Source organism: Prunus persica, chromosome G3, assembly GCF_000346465.2.
Source record: "Prunus persica cultivar Lovell chromosome G3, Prunus_persica_NCBIv2, whole genome shotgun sequence".
Classification (NCBI taxonomy): domain Eukaryota; kingdom Viridiplantae; phylum Streptophyta; class Magnoliopsida; order Rosales; family Rosaceae; genus Prunus; species Prunus persica.
In genome coordinates, this window is record NC_034011.1 from 3,164,643 (window position 1) to 3,184,009 (window position 19,367).

General features: G+C 34.3%; 1 protein-coding gene across 3 annotated transcripts in view; it reads right to left on the minus strand.

The window, feature by feature from the left end:
• LOC18782305 (midasin) overlaps nucleotides 1–11,490 on the minus strand; it is a 38,130-nt gene extending 26,640 nt beyond the window's left edge. For 2 of the 3 annotated variants that reach the window (XM_020559105.1, XM_020559104.1), the window contains exons 1-17: nucleotides 9,736–11,490; nucleotides 9,179–9,498; nucleotides 8,322–8,406; nucleotides 7,194–7,471; nucleotides 6,923–7,093; nucleotides 6,504–6,673; nucleotides 5,186–5,295; nucleotides 4,989–5,108; nucleotides 3,945–4,023; nucleotides 3,434–3,556; nucleotides 3,252–3,351; nucleotides 3,079–3,175; nucleotides 2,847–2,981; nucleotides 2,699–2,755; nucleotides 2,432–2,620; nucleotides 2,192–2,317; nucleotides 340–2,106 (exon numbers count right to left, since the gene is read on the minus strand). In XM_020559105.1, coding sequence (XP_020414694.1) covers nucleotides 340–2,106; nucleotides 2,192–2,317; nucleotides 2,432–2,620; nucleotides 2,699–2,755; nucleotides 2,847–2,981; nucleotides 3,079–3,175; nucleotides 3,252–3,351; nucleotides 3,434–3,556; nucleotides 3,945–4,023; nucleotides 4,989–5,108; nucleotides 5,186–5,295; nucleotides 6,504–6,673; nucleotides 6,923–7,093; nucleotides 7,194–7,471; nucleotides 8,322–8,406; nucleotides 9,179–9,498; nucleotides 9,736–9,840 — 4,032 coding nt within the window. In that variant the 5' untranslated portion in view covers nucleotides 9,841–11,490. The remainder of the gene's footprint in view (nucleotides 1–339; nucleotides 2,107–2,191; nucleotides 2,318–2,431; nucleotides 2,621–2,698; nucleotides 2,756–2,846; nucleotides 2,982–3,078; nucleotides 3,176–3,251; nucleotides 3,352–3,433; nucleotides 3,557–3,944; nucleotides 4,024–4,988; nucleotides 5,109–5,185; nucleotides 5,296–6,503; nucleotides 6,674–6,922; nucleotides 7,094–7,193; nucleotides 7,472–8,321; nucleotides 8,407–9,178; nucleotides 9,499–9,735) is intronic. The other variant, XM_020559106.1, reaches the window with a different exon arrangement.

Here is a 19,367-nt window from a genome sequence, read left to right on the forward strand (position 1 = left end):
CTGAATGAACACCACCAATACAAAAGGAGACAAATCTATAAAGTTTACAGGACACAATTGACTAACTACATAGGAAATGAGTACAACACATGTGGTATTCAAATAATCCTTCTACTAACAGATGACGACAACAAATCCAATAATTATAAGTATTCTTTTTTTTACTGAATCCATGTTGGCAAAATTTTATTAAGCAGAAGAAATTTCCAGGCCATGCAACTTCAAAAGAAATCACAAATGCAACCCTAGCCCAACCAGAACACATGAGGAACCAAGAAAGCAAAAAAGCAGGATGTTCCAGACACCCCAACGCAGGGAGGGGGAGGAGAGAGAGAGAACCTGAAAGTACAAGTTGTCTTCATCAAGTTTAACATGGAAATTTTTTTCCAAAACTTCTCGAACAACACATTTCTCGCCTTCATCCCGAAGCCTCTCTGCCAAAAGATAATAACCATCTCGGGCCAAATCCACATCAGAACCACCCCCAAGTTCTATGAAACGATCAGCCCACCGGAACAAGTCTCGCGGAGTAATGAACCCATGTTTCCCAGCAAAAACTTTGCTCATCTGCCTTTTCAATTGCAATTCCTTCATCACAGTAATCATTTGCTTAGCCATCTTTTTAGAAATTCCAGGGCGCCGCTCTAATAAGATTGTACTCAACTCAGTTTCAGGAATTTCATCAACATGAATTTCTACAAAACGATTGCGGAAAGCTCGAGAAAGCATTTTACGCCCACCATAAAAACCAGGAGGATTCTGAGTGGCAAAAAGCATAAAATTTTCATCTGCATGAATAGTCTCCTGCAACTCAGGCACAAAAAGCTCCCTATTATCATCTAGTAATCGGTTTAATGCTTCCAACACATCAGATGGAGCTAAGTTAAGCTCATCCAGAACTATCCAATACCCATTTCGTACAGCCTTCACCAGTACACCTTCATGGAAGACGAGCTTCCCAGAAGCATCCGTTATATAGGAACCAAGATATTCTTGCAAATCGGTATGTTCATGATTATTTATTCTTACAAATTCATGACCTGTTATTGCAGCAAGATGCTGAACAAGGCTAGTTTTGCCACTGGATGTAGGTCCCTGCAATAGAACAGGGTATTTCTTTATCCAAATAGCACGAGCCAAATTCCTAAGACGTTCCTCAACACTTTCAGTTACAGTATACTTTATAATGTTATCAGAGCTCCCGTTAATAGTTGAGTCACTTAAGTACTTAAAATAAGGTACTTCCTTAGGAACTTTTCCACCTAACAAATACTTCAAGATTGTTTCTTCCATAACCAAAGCACTGCTTTTATCCAATAAAGTGAGAAAAAACATACAGAACCCATCATATATTGCTTTTGGAAATCCAAATTCCAACTCTCTTTCAGCCTTTGTTGTATATTCTAGTGCACGGTAGAGAGACCTCAAACTATATTGTGGTTTTTGATTAGCTCCATCCTGCAGCTTTTCTTCAGATAGTTTCTTGGCAATTTTATAAAAGGACACAATGTTATATACTAATTGCAAATCTGATTTTCGGTCGCCCAAAAATTGACCAACAAATAGTGTTAGATCTTCAGCATCCAACACATCATCAACAAAATACTCTGTAAATCTGCTCCTCAAAGAGAAGGGCAAATCTCGCTTGCCAGCATCAGTTGCAGGATTCATACAAGCAAATAAACGGAAGCTGGGATGCCTATCTATATAATGAATATCCCCCCTTTCCGCTAAACAAAGTGATCCATGCTCCCCTTCAAGCACACTGATTACCCTCTGCAACGTCTCGGGAGGGGCCAAATTCACCTCATCAAGCAAAATCCACTCTCCATTTCTCAGTGCAGTTACAAAAGCTCCTTCCACAAACGAAAATATCATTCCATGTGCACTGGCATTCTCTACTTTCAGTGTGAAATTTTCCCAGGCTTTGATTTGTTCCTCAACTGGAGCTTTCTTGCGCTTTTTTCCAGACTCTTCAACTAACGATCTCGCCTCTTCAACTTTCTGGAAAAACTTTTTAACACCAACCTCAAATCCCTTTAGTAACCTTTCCCAATCCTCCTTCTTAAGAGCATCTTCTAATTTCCCAATAAATTTAGGATTAAGCTGCATATGAGCATATAACAGAACAGGTTATTGCCACAATTTATAAATCCACAATCAAGCAAATAACATTTGATATAAACCATACCTGCACATGAAATGATTTAGAGAATAGATCACAAAACTCATTATACAGCGGAAGGTAAATAAACTTTGCGTCCATGGGCTTATATCCCCCTAACAAGTCAGCAACATCACTTTGCTGACTTAAGTTCTGGAACAAAACAGAAATTAACATTAGATCAACCTTTAAAAGAGACACCCGTAAATTAGTTAGAACCCAGACAGTGAGAGTAAGAAAGAGAATAAGAGGCATAAGCAGTATTACCAATACTGTTAGCTTATGACCAAGCCTCATTGCCAGATCCTGTACAAGTGTAGTCTTTCCAGTCCCAGTTTCACCAACCAAAAGAACAGGCTCATTCCACTTAACAGATGAAGCAATTCTTTCAAGCAAGTGAATCGAACTGCGAATCTCAACAAAAGGTTTCTTCTTGTAATGTTTCTTTCCACGCTTCTGCAAGGGTAATGAATATCACTAAGTCTGTATTGAAGATATCTTACATTAAGACAATGTTAGAAGCCTTGAGCTCACAGTGGTATGAGTGCGAGGGAGGGAAACTCGTCCAACTCTTAAATCTGAGAGTAAATCCTGCAATATAGCTCCAATTATGAGAAATTCTTTATTCTACCTAACCAAGCACATAGTTTGTTGCAATCTGAATTCTGAAATTAACTTAGACCTGGACTACAGGCTTATTAGGAGGATACAAGGTATCTGAAACAGTTGATGGCACATCCCACAACCTGGCGATGTATTGCATTAAAGTTAACCGGTTCTTCGTAGACGTTGAGAAGGCTGCAAATATGTCAACCGCCTACGTTGCAACACAATGTTCCAAAATTTTAATACAGAAACCTAGTCATTCAAAACAAAACAAACGATACGATAAAAGGAAGGCCATTGATTAAGACCTCCTGATAGATACAATCACGTGCATAAGGTGACAAATCATCTCCCTCAAAGCTAAAACCCAGGCCTGTTATACGCTTGCACCATTTGAGGAGATCCCTGCCATCAAATGGAATAGAACAAATATTGAAATCCAAACAAACCAATAGGAAATCCAGTAACTAACTTTACTTACCTTAAGGAGAATCTACTTGGGTAACTAACAGAAGCAGAATTTCCAGCTTGAAATCCACCAGTTTGATGTAATGTGGCAGAGTTAATGCTTTCAAATGTTTCTGGAAGCAGTCACTAGTTAGCATTCTGTAAAAATAATCAATTATGAACCATTCTTAATATGCTGTATGAGTCATGACACACCTGTGAGTTTCACAGCAAGAGGCTCTAAACTTGGATACCACGCTTTCACTATGCTTTGCAAGTCCTCATTAGTTGAGGGTGAAACATACACTTTAAAAAAAATGGAAAGTGAATTCCCACCTGCTGCAAATAAATTCATTTGTAATATGTCCTGGAATTTATATAAAATAGCACATTTGTTCCAATTTACAGATGAACTATCGACACTATTCCATCTATGACAACAATGGTTAACAGCATAAAAAAACTTGTATAAATCAATTCAATACGTTTTTATTGGCTCCTACAATGATAGAATTGAAAATCTGCAGAATCCCAACCAATCCCCTAAGAAGCCAGAAATCTCTCCTGAAACAGGATATACTCTAGTTTCAAAGAAATTAACCAATGGCAATTGAGCAACCAAAGAAATAATGAACAGACAAACGAATGACATTATACAGTGCTATGTACCATCATTATGCCTAAGGACAAAGAGAAACCAGGAATGGCTCAATGGGGGGTCACAAACCTTCTGCAATGCAAGACGGATCAAGCTTAGAGGTTGAAATTGTGGAAAAAATTCGAAAACTTTCTGGCACCCTAATTTCCTGCACATATCCCAAAATGATTCAAGCACGTTTAAAAACTACAATAGAAATGCAAGTACACCAAAGATACACAAAGAAAGCCCATACATGGCAGAGCAACAAAAATAATCATCAAAATTCAAAACAAAACAGGAAGGACACGCCAGACACAATACAAATTGGAATTGAAAATCATGAATAGCTAGTTAACAAATAAGAAAAGGAACATACCTTGCTGAAAAGCAAATAATAAAAGTAACTGTTTCCTTTGGTTTTTTTTCTTTTTTTTTTGGTGGGGGAATCAAGAATTTCTAGGTTAAATCCGGCCCATATAGATCTTAAAAAATAAGAAACTTCCAAACACAAAAAGATAGGAACTCGTAATGTTAAAGGTTTTCTTCAAATCAAGATTCAAATTCAACCTCAACAATATGGAGGGAAATGGTACCTATTTACAATTTAGTCCAGTAAATTCCACAAACTACAGAGAACACAAGGGGGAAAGGTAATGGGCAGAAACTATTACCAACGTCCAAAAAAATCAAAAGGAAAGCTAGTCCATGCAATATGCCTGATGGTTTGTAACATTCTTGGGAGCTTTCTTAGCCAACCTGGGGTAGGTGTTTAAACCTTATTATTGTGTTTCGTGGCAGCTAGAAAAGATTGGTTAACGTTAAATCGAGTCCTCAAAAGTGCTTATGGGTTATAAAAGCACTTTGTAGTGCTTCCTGAAGAAGCAGCTCTTCCATGTGCTTTTCAGAGCACTTCCTCCCAAATTCCCAATCATTGTTTGAAAACAACAGTAGATTTTTCCTTTTTTAAGTGGAGTCAACAACAGTAGCAAAAAAGCTCTTGAAAAAAAAGGGTAGCAAAAAAGCATATCAGAGTACTCAAGTAGAAGTAAGATTGACAGATCAAAAAGTAAGCAGGAAAGCATATTTAAATGTCTATTTGTAGGGTAAGGAGAATAACTAAGAACCGGTTACCTGTCCATGCCCAGTTGCAAATAGGTTTACACCCTCCAGTAAAGGTAATATAACAGAACGCACATCAGAGGGTGCTTTGTCAATATCCTCGAAAACAACCCAATAGCCATTAGAAACAGCCTGCCACAAGGAGAAATTGGGGTTAAAGAGCAAACGATAGTACATGTACATTTTCATTTGACAAAATGATTGCAAACCTGCGTAAGTGACCCTGGCTGCCATTTAAATTCACCAGGCTTTTCCGTACATACATAACTCCCAATTAATGTTCTACCATCAATTTGATCATCCATGTGAATTGATAGAACTGTGAAATAGAGAGAGAGGAGATATTAGTTGTATGAAAGACCCAATGGAACAGCTAGGTAAAGTACTCAGAAAGCAGAGGATATGTAAATACTTAGATAATTCACTAAACTATTAGTAAAGCATGTTCACCACTCCCCCCAGGACGTATAAGGCCTATATAAGAATTTCTCTAGAAGAGAAGACCAGTTTTCCCATAATGCTCTTGCACTACAAATACCTAACATTTGCAAATGTTAAACGTTTTTACATAAAGCATTTATTTTCAGACCAAACATCGGCGTACAATCTATCTGAATATGATGCCTAATGTTATTTTAATTGTGTAACAGTTAATCAAAATACAAAATTTCTTCATGGACTGTGTTTTCATTTTCTGCTTCATCCAGCACCTGTATTGTGCGATAGCAAGCCCAAGTCGTCATGCATGTACCCAAATTCTCAATTATCTCTATTCACTAAGAAAAAGTTCAAACAATAAGAAGAACCCAATCTTGTTCCCTAAGCCAATAATTTTCTATCATGTAAGTGGGAATATTAGGAAACAGAAACTTGAGGGGTATTATATTTCCAAAATGTAGCTGCACAGAAGAGTTAAGTTACTCTTTTTGATGGTTCTGTAAGGTGCAAGTCTCATGCATTAATCAATGGCAACCAGAATTTAAAGGGTTTCCCATGTCAATGAACTGAACAAGTTATAAAATAAAAAAACTAAAAATTCTGGATTCATCTAGTAATATGGACTACATTGGAAACCACCATAATATGGAAGTGCTCACACCTAAGGAAATACTCCTAAGATGAGAATTTCAAAGAAACCATGCATAAGCATTAAAACTGCCGCTCATGTAAGGCACCACAGCATGCACATTAGGTATGCATAATCAGTACATTTTAAAAAATAAAAAATCAACACTACGTCCTACATGAATCTAAAGTTACGTCATATTGTTTGAACACACTGTCGATTTAATTATTTTTCTGCAAGACTATGTCAATCTATTTTTTTGGCAAGACTATGTCGATTTATTTTGAATCCAATATCAAATTGCATATGCCTCAAATGCAGGTAGTAAGAAACACTGTTTGCCAATCCTATATCCCACCCTATATTTAAAAGGTTAACAGTTTGTTGCAAGTATAAAGCACCAGAAACAAAAGACCACATGAGAGGAGAGATTTTCAACTAGTATGAAGAACAATATATACCTTGATTTCCACTGTCCTGGGACAATTTGCTAATGAGAGCAGATTTCCCACAGCCAGTGGGACCATACAGAAGAACAGGCCACTTTTCCTTCACAGCTGAGAGCATCATCTTAAAACTTTCCTTCACTGCTGAAGTTACAACAAATGGATCGCCAGCTGATCTCTCATCCCTAAAGATATCAACAAAGTTAAGTGGCAACGTAAGAAAACAAAAGAATAGTTGCTAATGCAGACAGGCAGAAGAGAAAAGAGGTTGCTCCATAGGAAGACACAGATTTCATCATGGAGAGAGAGAGAGAGATATATATATATATATATATAGAGAGAGAGAGAGAGAGAGAGGATAGTTCATAAATTTGCATAGTGATAATATACCATGTTCTTATCAAAAACAAAAGATAATATACCACGTAGCGCACCTTTGACGCTTAGTTTGTGGCTCCATGTCATAACATTGTGATGAAGACTGCAAACAGCTTTTCTGACAATAAACATTCCTTCCATCCAGGGACACCAAGCCCTTTAGTCTGGAAGATTCAACATACCAGCCACCGCTCTCAAATGATACGTCCTGACAGAACTCCTCCCATCTGAAATAACAATATCAACATAAATATTGCCATAACTACCTTAGAAACTTTATATTTGTAATCCAGAAATAACTTTCTAAAAGGAGCAAACAAGACCAACCGTAATAAACATGAAAATGCGTCTTCATCTGTGATGCCCAAGTTTTCGGTTGCTTTACAACTTAACTTAAGAATGAGGGAAATTATCTGTAGCCCACACCATCTTATGTCTGCAATGACCTCCACAGTATCCGAAGTACTATTGTGCATGTCAAAATTTGCAGACTGCTCGACAAGGTCCAAGAAACATGACCAATTCTGAAGTTTAGAGAAAAAATCATATTTCACTAAGAGGAGGCGGTAGGACACCCCTACCACAAGCAATACACGCGTTCCAATCTACAAAAGCAAAAATATGACATAAAGCCAATTATCAATAAGGGAAACCAATAGAAAAATGTGGAACTCTAAACTCACAAATGCAAGGGGTCAACAAGAATCGAAATTCATTTTGATTTCACATAAGAACTCACAGCACTACCACTTCATTGACAACCATTTGAAGTTCAAGAGTAAACACTCACAAAACAAAATTCCAGCTCATGAGAAAGCACAAGGCAAGGCTAGCAATTGCAGATAAAAAACACAGATTGCATATTGCATATCCAAATGGAAAGTGACCAAAGTGTGTTGGGGTATGTTTTGAACCATTTGTTCGCAACATTACATCAAGTTTCAAGTTTCAACCACTAACTTTATTATGTGCTTTGTTTATTACCAATGAGAATATGCTTCCGCTATTTCCTGCTTTCATTTAAACCTAAAGCAAATACTAAACACAAAAATAAAATAGTGGCCGAAAAATAGCAAAACCAAAAAGGTAATGTGAGACTGTTAGTGTTTGTTAGATTTCAGTGAAAAAACATCGATTCTTGGGACAAGGAATGGTAAAACTACACCATTGGCCAATATATGAAGAAACTGTAAATCTAAATGAAGGCAAATCACTTTCTTTCTACTTGTTCAACTCCGTTAACAACAATCATTAAAAAAAGAAGTAACAAAAAAAAAAACATATATGATTGATGCAAATAAGTATTCTAAATAAATGCTGAATCTTTTTTTTTCTTTTTTTTTTGTGGGGGGTGGGGGGGGGGCGGCGAAAAAAAGGGCCGCTGGGGAGGGGAGAGGATGGGGAGGAGAGAGATTTTCCATATTTACACAGATATGTGCTACAAAACTTACAAACCTCAACACCGAGATTAGACACTTTTGGTCCCATCAAAATGCGTTCAAATGGAGGTGGAGCAAATTCAAAGTAACCTACTATAGACCTGCCAAAAGGGGAAAAGGAAAGTCAAAAACGAACAATGATACAGCTTCTACAATTAAATTTCCAATTATCAACCACATAGCGCATCTAACAGTATCTCAACTAGGTGAATCCTTACAGAGGAAAAATGAATTTTTTTTTAATCACACAGGAAGGGAGAGTGTTTTGGAGAACAGGGTCGACTTTTTATATTATCACTATCATCAGCTTCATCTTAGACTGCTGACAGAGGGCATATTGCCAAATGAACAATCAGAACTTTTTATATTGCCAACTGCTGCGTGCTTCATTTATAAAGCTTGAGTATCAAAGAAAATAACTAGTGAAATAATCTCACTTCACTTGATCCTAGGATTCATTTGATATTTATAATATCTGAGTTAGTATACTTTAGTTGTCTTCCATGACTAAAACAAAAAACTGCAAACAAATTACTTACGAAACAGAAAAGATAAGAACGCAAAAACCTCAAAAGCAAGTAAACACGATAACAAAACTACTCTGGAATGCAAAGTCTCCAAAATACCCTCAACTTTGTCTGTCTCTAGTAAGTCACCAGAACACTCATAAAGGGAGAAACAAAATTAATGAGGAAAATAAAGTAATACAAATACACATTTAAACATTGGTTCATTAGGCTCTCTCATACACAATTACACACAACTCGAATATATAATACATATATATATGAATACATACAAGACATATACATACACATATTATATACATGGAAATTTATATATCACCCTATTCACATAAAGAAATTAACCTACCCCCAAAAAAAAGGTGCCAACTCAAGGGCGCGACAGAAGGCTAAACAAACAAGCTCGTGAAGATCCAGACCCCTCCCAGTTCCACTATAGAACTCAATCACATTTTCAACTTCATTTAAATCTCTATCTTTCCCAACTTCTACAACTCCCCTGTCAGAATTAGACCGCAAATTGGGCACAAGCCGAAGCAATTTGACAGCTTTGTCCACGATTTTTTGAGCTATTGGACGAAAACATCCCATCAAGGGAATAGTATAATTTGGATGCACAAACAACTCAACTAGAGCTTTCACCACTTCATCTTGAGTCAATGCATTTCCCTGCACAAACCCAAATGACCCAAGAAAAAATAAAGTAAATTTAATAGGAACATTATTAAACCCTTCAATATCAATTTGTGGAAAAGATATTCCCAATTTTTTATTAAAAAGAACTAAATCAATGCAAATCCTTAGTTTCATGTCTTCTAATTTTGTAACACCTTAAAAACGAATATCTCTTATTGAATTTTTTCAACAACCAAATAAAGCTGGACAAAATGAGGGTGAACACGGTACCTTTTTCGTCAGCAAAACAAACTTTGGAGAAGATTGGAGCTTTGGACAACGGGCAAGAAACCTCTCCAGTGCAGATTCCAGGCTGAAGCTACCATCCATAGCCATTTGAAAACTCAAATATAACGATTAAAAACCTGTACTAGTAATATATATTATATACGTTTGAAAATATATATTTTAGGTAATTTTAGTAACAAAAATTCACAACACAGAAGCAATTCAACTTAGACGGACTGGTCCAACCTCTGTATATGTAACGCAAACCAAAATTTTATATATATATATATCGTTCAAAAATGAATTGCCAAAATTCTTTTCAAAACTCTAGGCTTTCAGGGCCCTTTTTGTTTTCAGTAGAAAATTGAATTTGACGAAAGGGATTCCCCAGAATTTGAAAATGCAAAACACTACACCAATTTTCCAGGAAACAGATAGAAATTAGGGTTTGACAAAGGATGTGCCCTAAAGCTCGAAGTTGGGGTTTTTTCGTTTACTGGTTTATCAGCCTCGGAGGTTTTAGCTCTGGTTCAGGGTTTAGGGTTTTAAGGCGTAAAGGTTATATATATAACCAAATTCAGGGTTTTGAACTTTTGGAGGGCGCCGCGACACCGCCTTGGCAGGTGACCTTTTTACTGTGTGTCATTTGAATTTGGGTTAATTACATAAAAGTACCCAACCTTTGTGTGTCATTTCAAATTAGTATCCAACCTTTTAAATATTTTACAATATACCCGACCACATGGAAAATATACAAATCAGTGCCTATGTTAGTCATACGGTTAATAAGTCTGTTAAATGATGATGTGGCTGCTCCGACGTGGATTTTTTTGCTTAAATAAATGGCTACAACATGGACTTAAAATTTAATAAAAACTCTTTATTTTTAAAATCAAATACTAAAAGAATAAAATAACAAAAATTAACCCCCAAAAAAAACCCAGCCCACCCCCCGTCTCATCCTCCCCGACCCCTATCCCAACATCACCGTCCCCATCCCCCATCCCGATCGTCACCCCAAACAAAACTGAATCGACCACCACCACCAAACCCAGCCCACCGTACATCGATCCCATCCTCAGCCAACCTCTCTCTCTCTCTCTTTCTCTCTCTCTCTCTCTCAAAACTTGTCAAGAATCAAGATACCCATTCCCTAGTCGCAGCACCACCCTCGTCGCCAAACCCAGTCGCATGACCACCCCAGATCTGACAACTTCTGTGTTGGCGTTGCAGCGGCCGAAGAATTTGGCGACGAAGACGGTGGCGTGGCCTCGGGCTTCGGGGGTTGGATCTGGTTTAATCAATTGTTCAAATGAGTTGCTGGTTCGGCTTTCTAAGGTTGGAATGGTAGAAAATGCAGCTATGGCTTTTGTTTAAATTAGTGGAGATGGGATTCAATCCACATCCTAATCGTGGGGTGTTTTGGTGTAATCAATCTGCAGAGAAAGAAAGCTGTTGTCTGCATTTGAACATGATTAAGCCCATAGATGGACTTCAGATGCAACAGAAACTCTAGGTTCTTGGCTTGAAAACTCAACGGATGAAGATGCTATTCATATTTGTTGATATTATTCAAGATAAATGAAAAAATAAATAAATTGTATTCATGTTGTATCCACCTCATTTTTTTTTAAGCCACGTTGGAAGGAGCCATGTCATCATTTAACGTCTTAATTGACAATCTGATTAATAAAGAGACTAATTTGTATGTTTTTCATGAGTTTGGTATCTACGTCTAAAATTTAAAAGGTTAGACAGTAATTTAAAAGGACCCAAAAATATGGATACTTTTATGTAGTTTAACCCTTTTAATTTCTATGAAGACAAATGAAATTTTTACATATTGTTGAATAAAAATTAAATATTTTGTCCAAAAAGAATTTATGTATGTAAATGATCAAGAATATTATTTAATGGCCAAATGTTTCATTGTTTATATACAAGTTTGTGGAATAATCTAGTTTTTTTGAAAATTAGCGATAAATAATATACATAGTTAAGACCAGTTTGGTATTACTATGTAAATAATCGTTGTCAGATTTAATGTAAGAGAAATCAGCTGTGAAAAAATGCAATTTGATGTTTAATAAACTTTTTTTGTCAAAAGTGGTGTTGGTACAATAATCAGTTTTGAGTGTTTAGTACATTTTTGTGTCAAAGTGCTGTGACCCATGTATAATGACTATAAATGATATTATGTTTAAATGATTTTTATGTTCAAGTTTTTGGTAAAAGAAAAACACTTTCATGTTCACTTTATATATTTTTTTAAATATGTTTTCATCATACACTAATATTATTAAATAAAGTATCAAGTAGTACATAACTCATTTTTCTAATTTCAATATAGAACCAGTTGACCAACAATTTAGAAAGCAAAACGGAATTCAAGCTGCTAAAATTTATTTTATAGTTTAGTTCAGTTTGAGTTGTAAGATAAACTCAAATCAATCAGAAGCTTTATCAACCCTAATTGAGAAGAATGAAATTGACAATAAAAATTAACATAATATGTCTATTACCTGATTCTTGTGGCGTCTAGAGAGTGCTTCAACGATCCAATAAGGAAAATTGAAGGAAGAACATGAGAAGAGTAGATATGGCCTAAGGAAGATGGAAGAGAATGAGTGAAGATGAACTATGGGAAGTAGAAGAACGAGGATAAATAGACACGATCATGAAAACATATGGAGTTATTTTTGGAATTATGAAATTTTCATTAAATTATAGCGCCTCTCAAACCTGATTGCCGCATAATCAAAAAATGAAAACATTTATATACCAGTTTTCCCTAATTGCTTTCCCTCACACCAATTATTCACAATAAGTGATTTTTTTTTCTTACCAAATATGATAGGCTTTCAAATTTTTTTTTAAAATCACTTATGACGCCAAATAAGTAATGCCAAACTGGCATTTAGTAACGACCCAAGATGATTTTTCTTTTTAATAATTGAAGTTTGAAATTCCCCTACTCAAAATAAGCAATTACATCATTTTCTAACAATGATGAGAGTGAAGATGGTTCCTCATCAATATAAACTTGAAAAATAACATGAATTTGCTACTTAGCAATGGACTGTGTACTTATGGATTTGTGCTTTGTGATATTTAGCTCATTATTAGGGCCTCTTAAAACTAGTCTTCAACGAAAATATTATTAAAAAAAATAATCCACATAATGATAAATTTACAACGAAAACTGATCACCAATGTTTTTTTGGGTAACAAGGGGGCTAACGCCCACCCCCCAAGATCACAATTTTGTCTGTAACAAAAACAAAGATCACAATTTTTTTAATACTATTAAACAAATAATTCAACGGGAACATGAAACCAAAATAATTTGATCATCGTATTACTAATTATCCTTATATAAATATATTATTATATTATTATATTAAATCATAGGTGGCTGGTGGCCCTTATTCACTATGAAAAGAATTAAAGTATTTAAAAATATAATATATATATATATAGCAAAAGACAGAAAATGGTGAAATATTTAAAATACCAGAAAATGTAATTGGTTAATACAAATATAAATAATTGAAATTATTAATTAAATGAGGATAATATGGTAAATTCATACCTTTTTTATATTACAAAAATTAAAATTAAAAGAAAAATCCGATAATATATCCTATTTTTATGGAACACAACTACCGATTGTCTTTTTTAATTCTAAAATAAATTTTAAATTTTTTTATAAATATAATTATTAATTAAAATAATTAAAGTATTTAAAAATATATTTATTAATTAAAATAATTAAATAAAGCTAAGATGTTACTTAATTGTAAATATAAAACTAAATAAACTAATTAGTACTCGTTTGACATTGCTTATTTTGAGTTATAATCACTTTCTTTCAAGGTCTAAAATATCGAGAGTTTCGTAAATATCAATGGTCCAAAAACACGGATATATTGATGGAAATATCAAGAAAATATCGATATTGATGGAAATATCAAGAAAATATCAATATCAATAAAAAATTGAATAAAAATCACAGAATTTGTGAGAAAAACTTGGAAATTTTTATTGAAACTTTAGAGGATGTTTATTTAGTCAATTGTCTATTATTTTATCACAAAAAATTAGAATAAAATGCATGGCATGGTGGGTTAGAGTGATTTAAGTTGATTATGCAGCGACCTAATGAACACCGTGTCTTTAGAAAATATGTAGTAATTAGTGAAAGAAAATTAAACGCCCCATAATTTTTTAGTTATAATAATTTACTACAATATATTGCATATGATAAGATATATGAGCTTGACCAAAATATATATATATATATATGAGTAACTTAGTACACATAAAAAAATTTCCTATTAAAGTTAAAACTTAGTATCACATATAATGAACAATATTAAAACTCAATAGTGAATAATAATACAACTCCATAATATATAACCAAAAAATTAAAAAACTCCATAATAAAATAATAAATAAAATTAAACATATGCCTAAATTTATCATTAAATATTTTTTTTTAAATAGAAATTTATCCTACATAATATTAGCTTGCATAAATTTTTAAGACCATATAAATATTACACGTTGTAACATTATTAACAAACTCATTCGGAGCGTGTTGGATAAGGCTCAATAGATGGATGGGAAAGAGAGTGGTTTGCGGATCCCCTTGTTGGCAAAAGCGTCATTTCTTAACAAATTTCATTTATTTTTCTGTTTCTAATTTGGATAACACTTATCCTGTGTTTGGTGTATGCTTGGACTAAGACTAGATTTTTGTATTTTTTTCAAAAATATATATATGTATATATGTATTTTATAATATATATACATAATATATATGCATATATACATACACAGAGAGCTTCCATTGAGGGATCCCTCAAATAAGCTTATTTGAGGGACACCCCTTGTAGGCCCCACTCCGGATTGTATTTCACTAATCCAAACTTTCTATTTTGTAGATACTCATTCAAAGATCATCTCTACAAAAACTCACTTGAATCCGATATCATTTGACCACTCAATTAAGTTATTGAAATTTTAGCATTTTCTTGAAGCACCGTGTTCATTGATTTTGTAAGACACAATTGGATGTCGAAATGGTTTCCGATTTGTCTAATTTTTTGTAAGGATGATCTATGAATGAATACCTAAAAAATAAATAGTTTGGATCATTGGGAAAAAAATTGTAGGGTACCCTAAAAGGCGTCCCTCAAATAAAATTATTTGAGGGATCCCTCAATAGAAGGGGACTGTATACATACATAATATATATATGTGTGTGTGTGTCTAGGTGTATATATATATATATATATTATAATATAATATAATATATATATACATATATAATGTATACATAGGTGTATCTATATATTATAATATATACATGGGTATAATACATATACATATATATATATATGTATATTATTATAAATAATACTAGCCTCTTAGCACATGCTCACGCATGTGCCAATTGGTTTTATTTTTATTTATTTATTTTATTTTTAGAATTAAGAAAAGATAACATGGATAGTTATGTTCCATACAAGTAGGACCTATTATTTGATTTTGTTTTTAATATGAAAAAAATGTAAATTTACCATATTATCATCATTTAATTAATAATTTCAATTCTTAATAATTTCATTAACCAAGGGCATTTTCTGGCATTTTGAATGTTTCACCATTCTCTGCCTTTTGCTTTATATATATAGATATATATATATATATATGAGTTTGTTATAATAATAATATACGTGTATATATGTGTATATATGTATATTATAATATATATACATATATTATACATATATAATGTATTTGTGTATATAAGTATATTATAATACATACATGGGTATATATACATATATATGTATATATATGTATAGATATGTGTATTATAATATATATATATTACATACATACATGTATGCTATTTTTATAATATTAATATGTATATGTGTATATGGATATATTATAATAATAATATACGTGTATATATCTATATGTATATTATATATATATATATTATATATGTATATATGTGTTTATATATACATATATATACGTGCATATATGTACATTATAATATATGTGTACATAAGTATAATATAATATAATAATAATATTGTTAGTATTACAATACAATATATACATCTTATACATTGGTGAACATTGGACTAGTTAATCCTCTATTTCTATATGAGCTTAGTAGCCCCCTCATAAAGAGATGTTTTTGGTGGGCCCGGTATTAGCAATTCCATCTAAGACTAGAATTAAATGAAATAAACATGGTACTAAATTTAGTTCAAGCCAGATCAAGACAAGCCTGTGTATCAAACGGAAATCGGATGTGGAATTGGTGTGGGTTAATGAATATACATATACCATCCTTATGTCTTTTTACAATTACTTAAGAAATAGTAACTAATTATTTGAAATTATTTTGTGAACTTTTTTATATAAAAATTAATTTGTTTAGTTTAATATTTATAATTAAATAATATCTTATCTTTATTTAATTATTTTAATTAGTAATTATATTTTAAATAGTAATTTATTTAGTAAATAATTAATGTTTTAATTAATTTCATAAGTTTTATTTAGAACTCTTATTAGTCGAAAATAAAAAATAGGGCTAAATTGTTGCAATGGTCTTGGACTAAGACCAAATTTTACTTTTCGTCTCTCGTATTGCTAAATTGTTACAATGGTACTTTAATTATACCTCAACTTTCAGAAATCGTCCTTTTTGTCAGCTCAGTCAATTTTTTCATTAAAAATAATGACATGGTATGAGCAAAAATGTCTTTTCACACAAAAATTTAAAAAATAAATCTCATCTCTCATCTCTCTCTCCATCCCAATTTTTTCTTCCCCCCCTCCCATTTTTTCTTCCCCCCGACCCCACCAATTTCTTCTCCCACCCAAAAACCCACATCAGACCCTAAGAGCAACTCCACCCCTTAGGGCAAAATCTAAGGCAAGGGCAAACAAGGGCTGACACTATTCATGTGAATAGTGTCAGCCTTGCCATTTGTGGTTCCACCCACAAGGGCAAAGTCTAGGGCAAGTCTAGGGCAATTACTATTCATTGTACTTTATTTCCTATTTTTTTAATACTTTAAATCATTAATTTTGATAATTTTTTGTAATTAAATTTTCGGATAAGATTTTCGGATGTGAATCTCGGTTGCCACGTGTCTTATTCCAGATAAAATTTTCGGATATTCATTAATAAAAATTATAATCTCAGATTTCCGATAAAATTTTCACCCTCTAAAATTGTGCCGCGTGTCCCATGTCAGATAAGATTTTCAGATAATTTTAAAAAATTATAATGTCATATTTCAGATAAGATTTTCACCCTCTAAAATTGTGCCACGTGTCCCATGTCTGATAAGATTTTCAGATATTTTTTTACAAATAGTGATCTCAGATTTCAGATAAGATTTTCACCCTCTAAAATTGTGCCACGTGTCATCTCTATCTTCTAAATCCCTCTATATAACTACATCATCAACACCACTCCTCTCACACCATCTCTGATATATTCCTTCATTTCTCAGATTTTACAATTTTCCATTATACTCTCAATGTCAAACTTCAGGAGGGTGTTGGAGAGGCAACATAAAGAATGGGAAGAAATCCGGCGTAGACGTGAGGAAGAAGATCGGGACGCCGATGAAGAAGAGGAAGAAATGCTTGAAGTAGCGGCGGTGTGTATGATGAATCAATCAAGCCAACACCATCGTCGTCGTGCCCCGAATGTGGACAGACGCAGAGAGTCTCGGGGTAAGAATTTCTTGGAGGATTACTTTATCCCAAATTCGTTATATCCTGCTCATAAGTTTCGAGAGAGATATAGAATGCAGCCACATTTGTTCCAAAAAATCATGCATGATATTTGTAATTACGACACATACTTCATTCAAAAGCATGATGCTGTTGGAGTTTTAGGTCTTATCCCGGAGCAAAAACTTACAGCTGCTTTGCGGATGCTTGCTTATGGGGCATCTGCAGAGCAGGTGGATGAGATTGCAAGGATGGGAAAATCTACTATCCTAGAGTGCTTGGTGAGATTCTGTGATGCAGTGGAAAATTTGTACACGAGGGAGTACCTTCGCAAACCCACTCCGAGGGACCTGCAAAGGCTTCTACAAAAAGGCGAGGCTCGAGGTTTCCCAGGAATGATCGGAAGCATTGATTGCATGCATTGGCAGTGGAAGAATTGTCCTACTGCGTGGCAAGGAGAGTATGGGAATCGGAAGGGCCAAAAAAGTATCATTTTGGAGGCCGTAGCTTCATTCGACACTTGGGTTTGGCATGCCTTTTTTGGGGTTGCCGGATCTCAGAATGACCTCAATGTCCTTGGTCAATCCCCGGTGTTCGATGAGGTATTGCGAGGTCATTCCCCTCAGGTCACATACCAAATCAACAATACCATATACTCTGGGGCCTACTACCTTGCCGACGGAATTTATCCTAGGTGGACGACATTCGTGAAAACAATTCCGAATCCCCAATCCGAGAAGGAAAGAAGCTTTGCTTCCTTTCAAGAAGGTTACAGGAAAGACGTGGAAAGGTGTTTCGGTATCTTGCAAGCTCGTTGGGCAATTATCAGGGGTGCTGCTCGGATGCTAGACGAGGAGGTGCTGAGGAGTATTATGATGACTTGCATCATCCTCCACAACATGATTGTGGAGGATGAGTATGACTACGATGCTCCAGAGGTGTTTGAACCCGATCCTATGAACACGACGTTGACAAGAATATATGAAAGGCCGATAGGACCAAATGGACTACCATTGGAGCCCGAACCGTTACTTCAGGATGGTCGATTCAACAACCCCATGATTGATCGTTATCAAGAAATGCAATCTTCATATGTTCACGAAAGACGTCAAGTTGACTTGATCGAGCACTTGTGGCAGATGAAAGGCAATCACAATGGATGAAGGCTAGATTTGTGCTTTGTTTGGATTTATGCTTTTTTTTTTAATCATGCTTTGTTTTTGTGTGTTGTGTTTTGTGGAATTATTGCGAGGTCTTTTTTATTATTATGCTTTTATGTATGGTTTGTTTTGTGTGTTGTTTGCAATAAATGAAGGTTTGTTTTTAATTAATCTTTGTGAGGAATGCTCAAATGTTTTTAATAAGTAGTCCAATTATAGAATGCTTTTTTGATTGAATAAAAAAGAAACAATACAACAAATTAAAGGATAATACAACAATTTAAAAAAAATACAACAATTATAAAAAAATACAACAATACAATCTAATGGTTTTCATCATTTAGCCAATCCGTATTGCTAGGTCCGTCGTCATGGAAAAGTTTTCTTCTCATCACATCCCTTCGTTTATGCTTCCAATAGGCCTTTGTTTCAGGAGACATATGGCTCGTATCCATGGCCATGATTTTCATCTCTTTTTCATCGTCGTCTTTTTCTTTTGCATGTTGCTTTTCAATTGCAAAGGCTTCCAATCGTGCCTTGTCCGCTTCATCTCTCCTCAAGTCTTTTTCCAATCTTAGAGAGTTGTTCTTAGCTATTTGCTCGAATATTTGAACACAATCAATGTTCGAAGTGCCCCCTCTCTTGGCCTTTGCCGCCTTTCTCCCAATAGGTCTCGGCGGACGTGGGAGTGGTGAC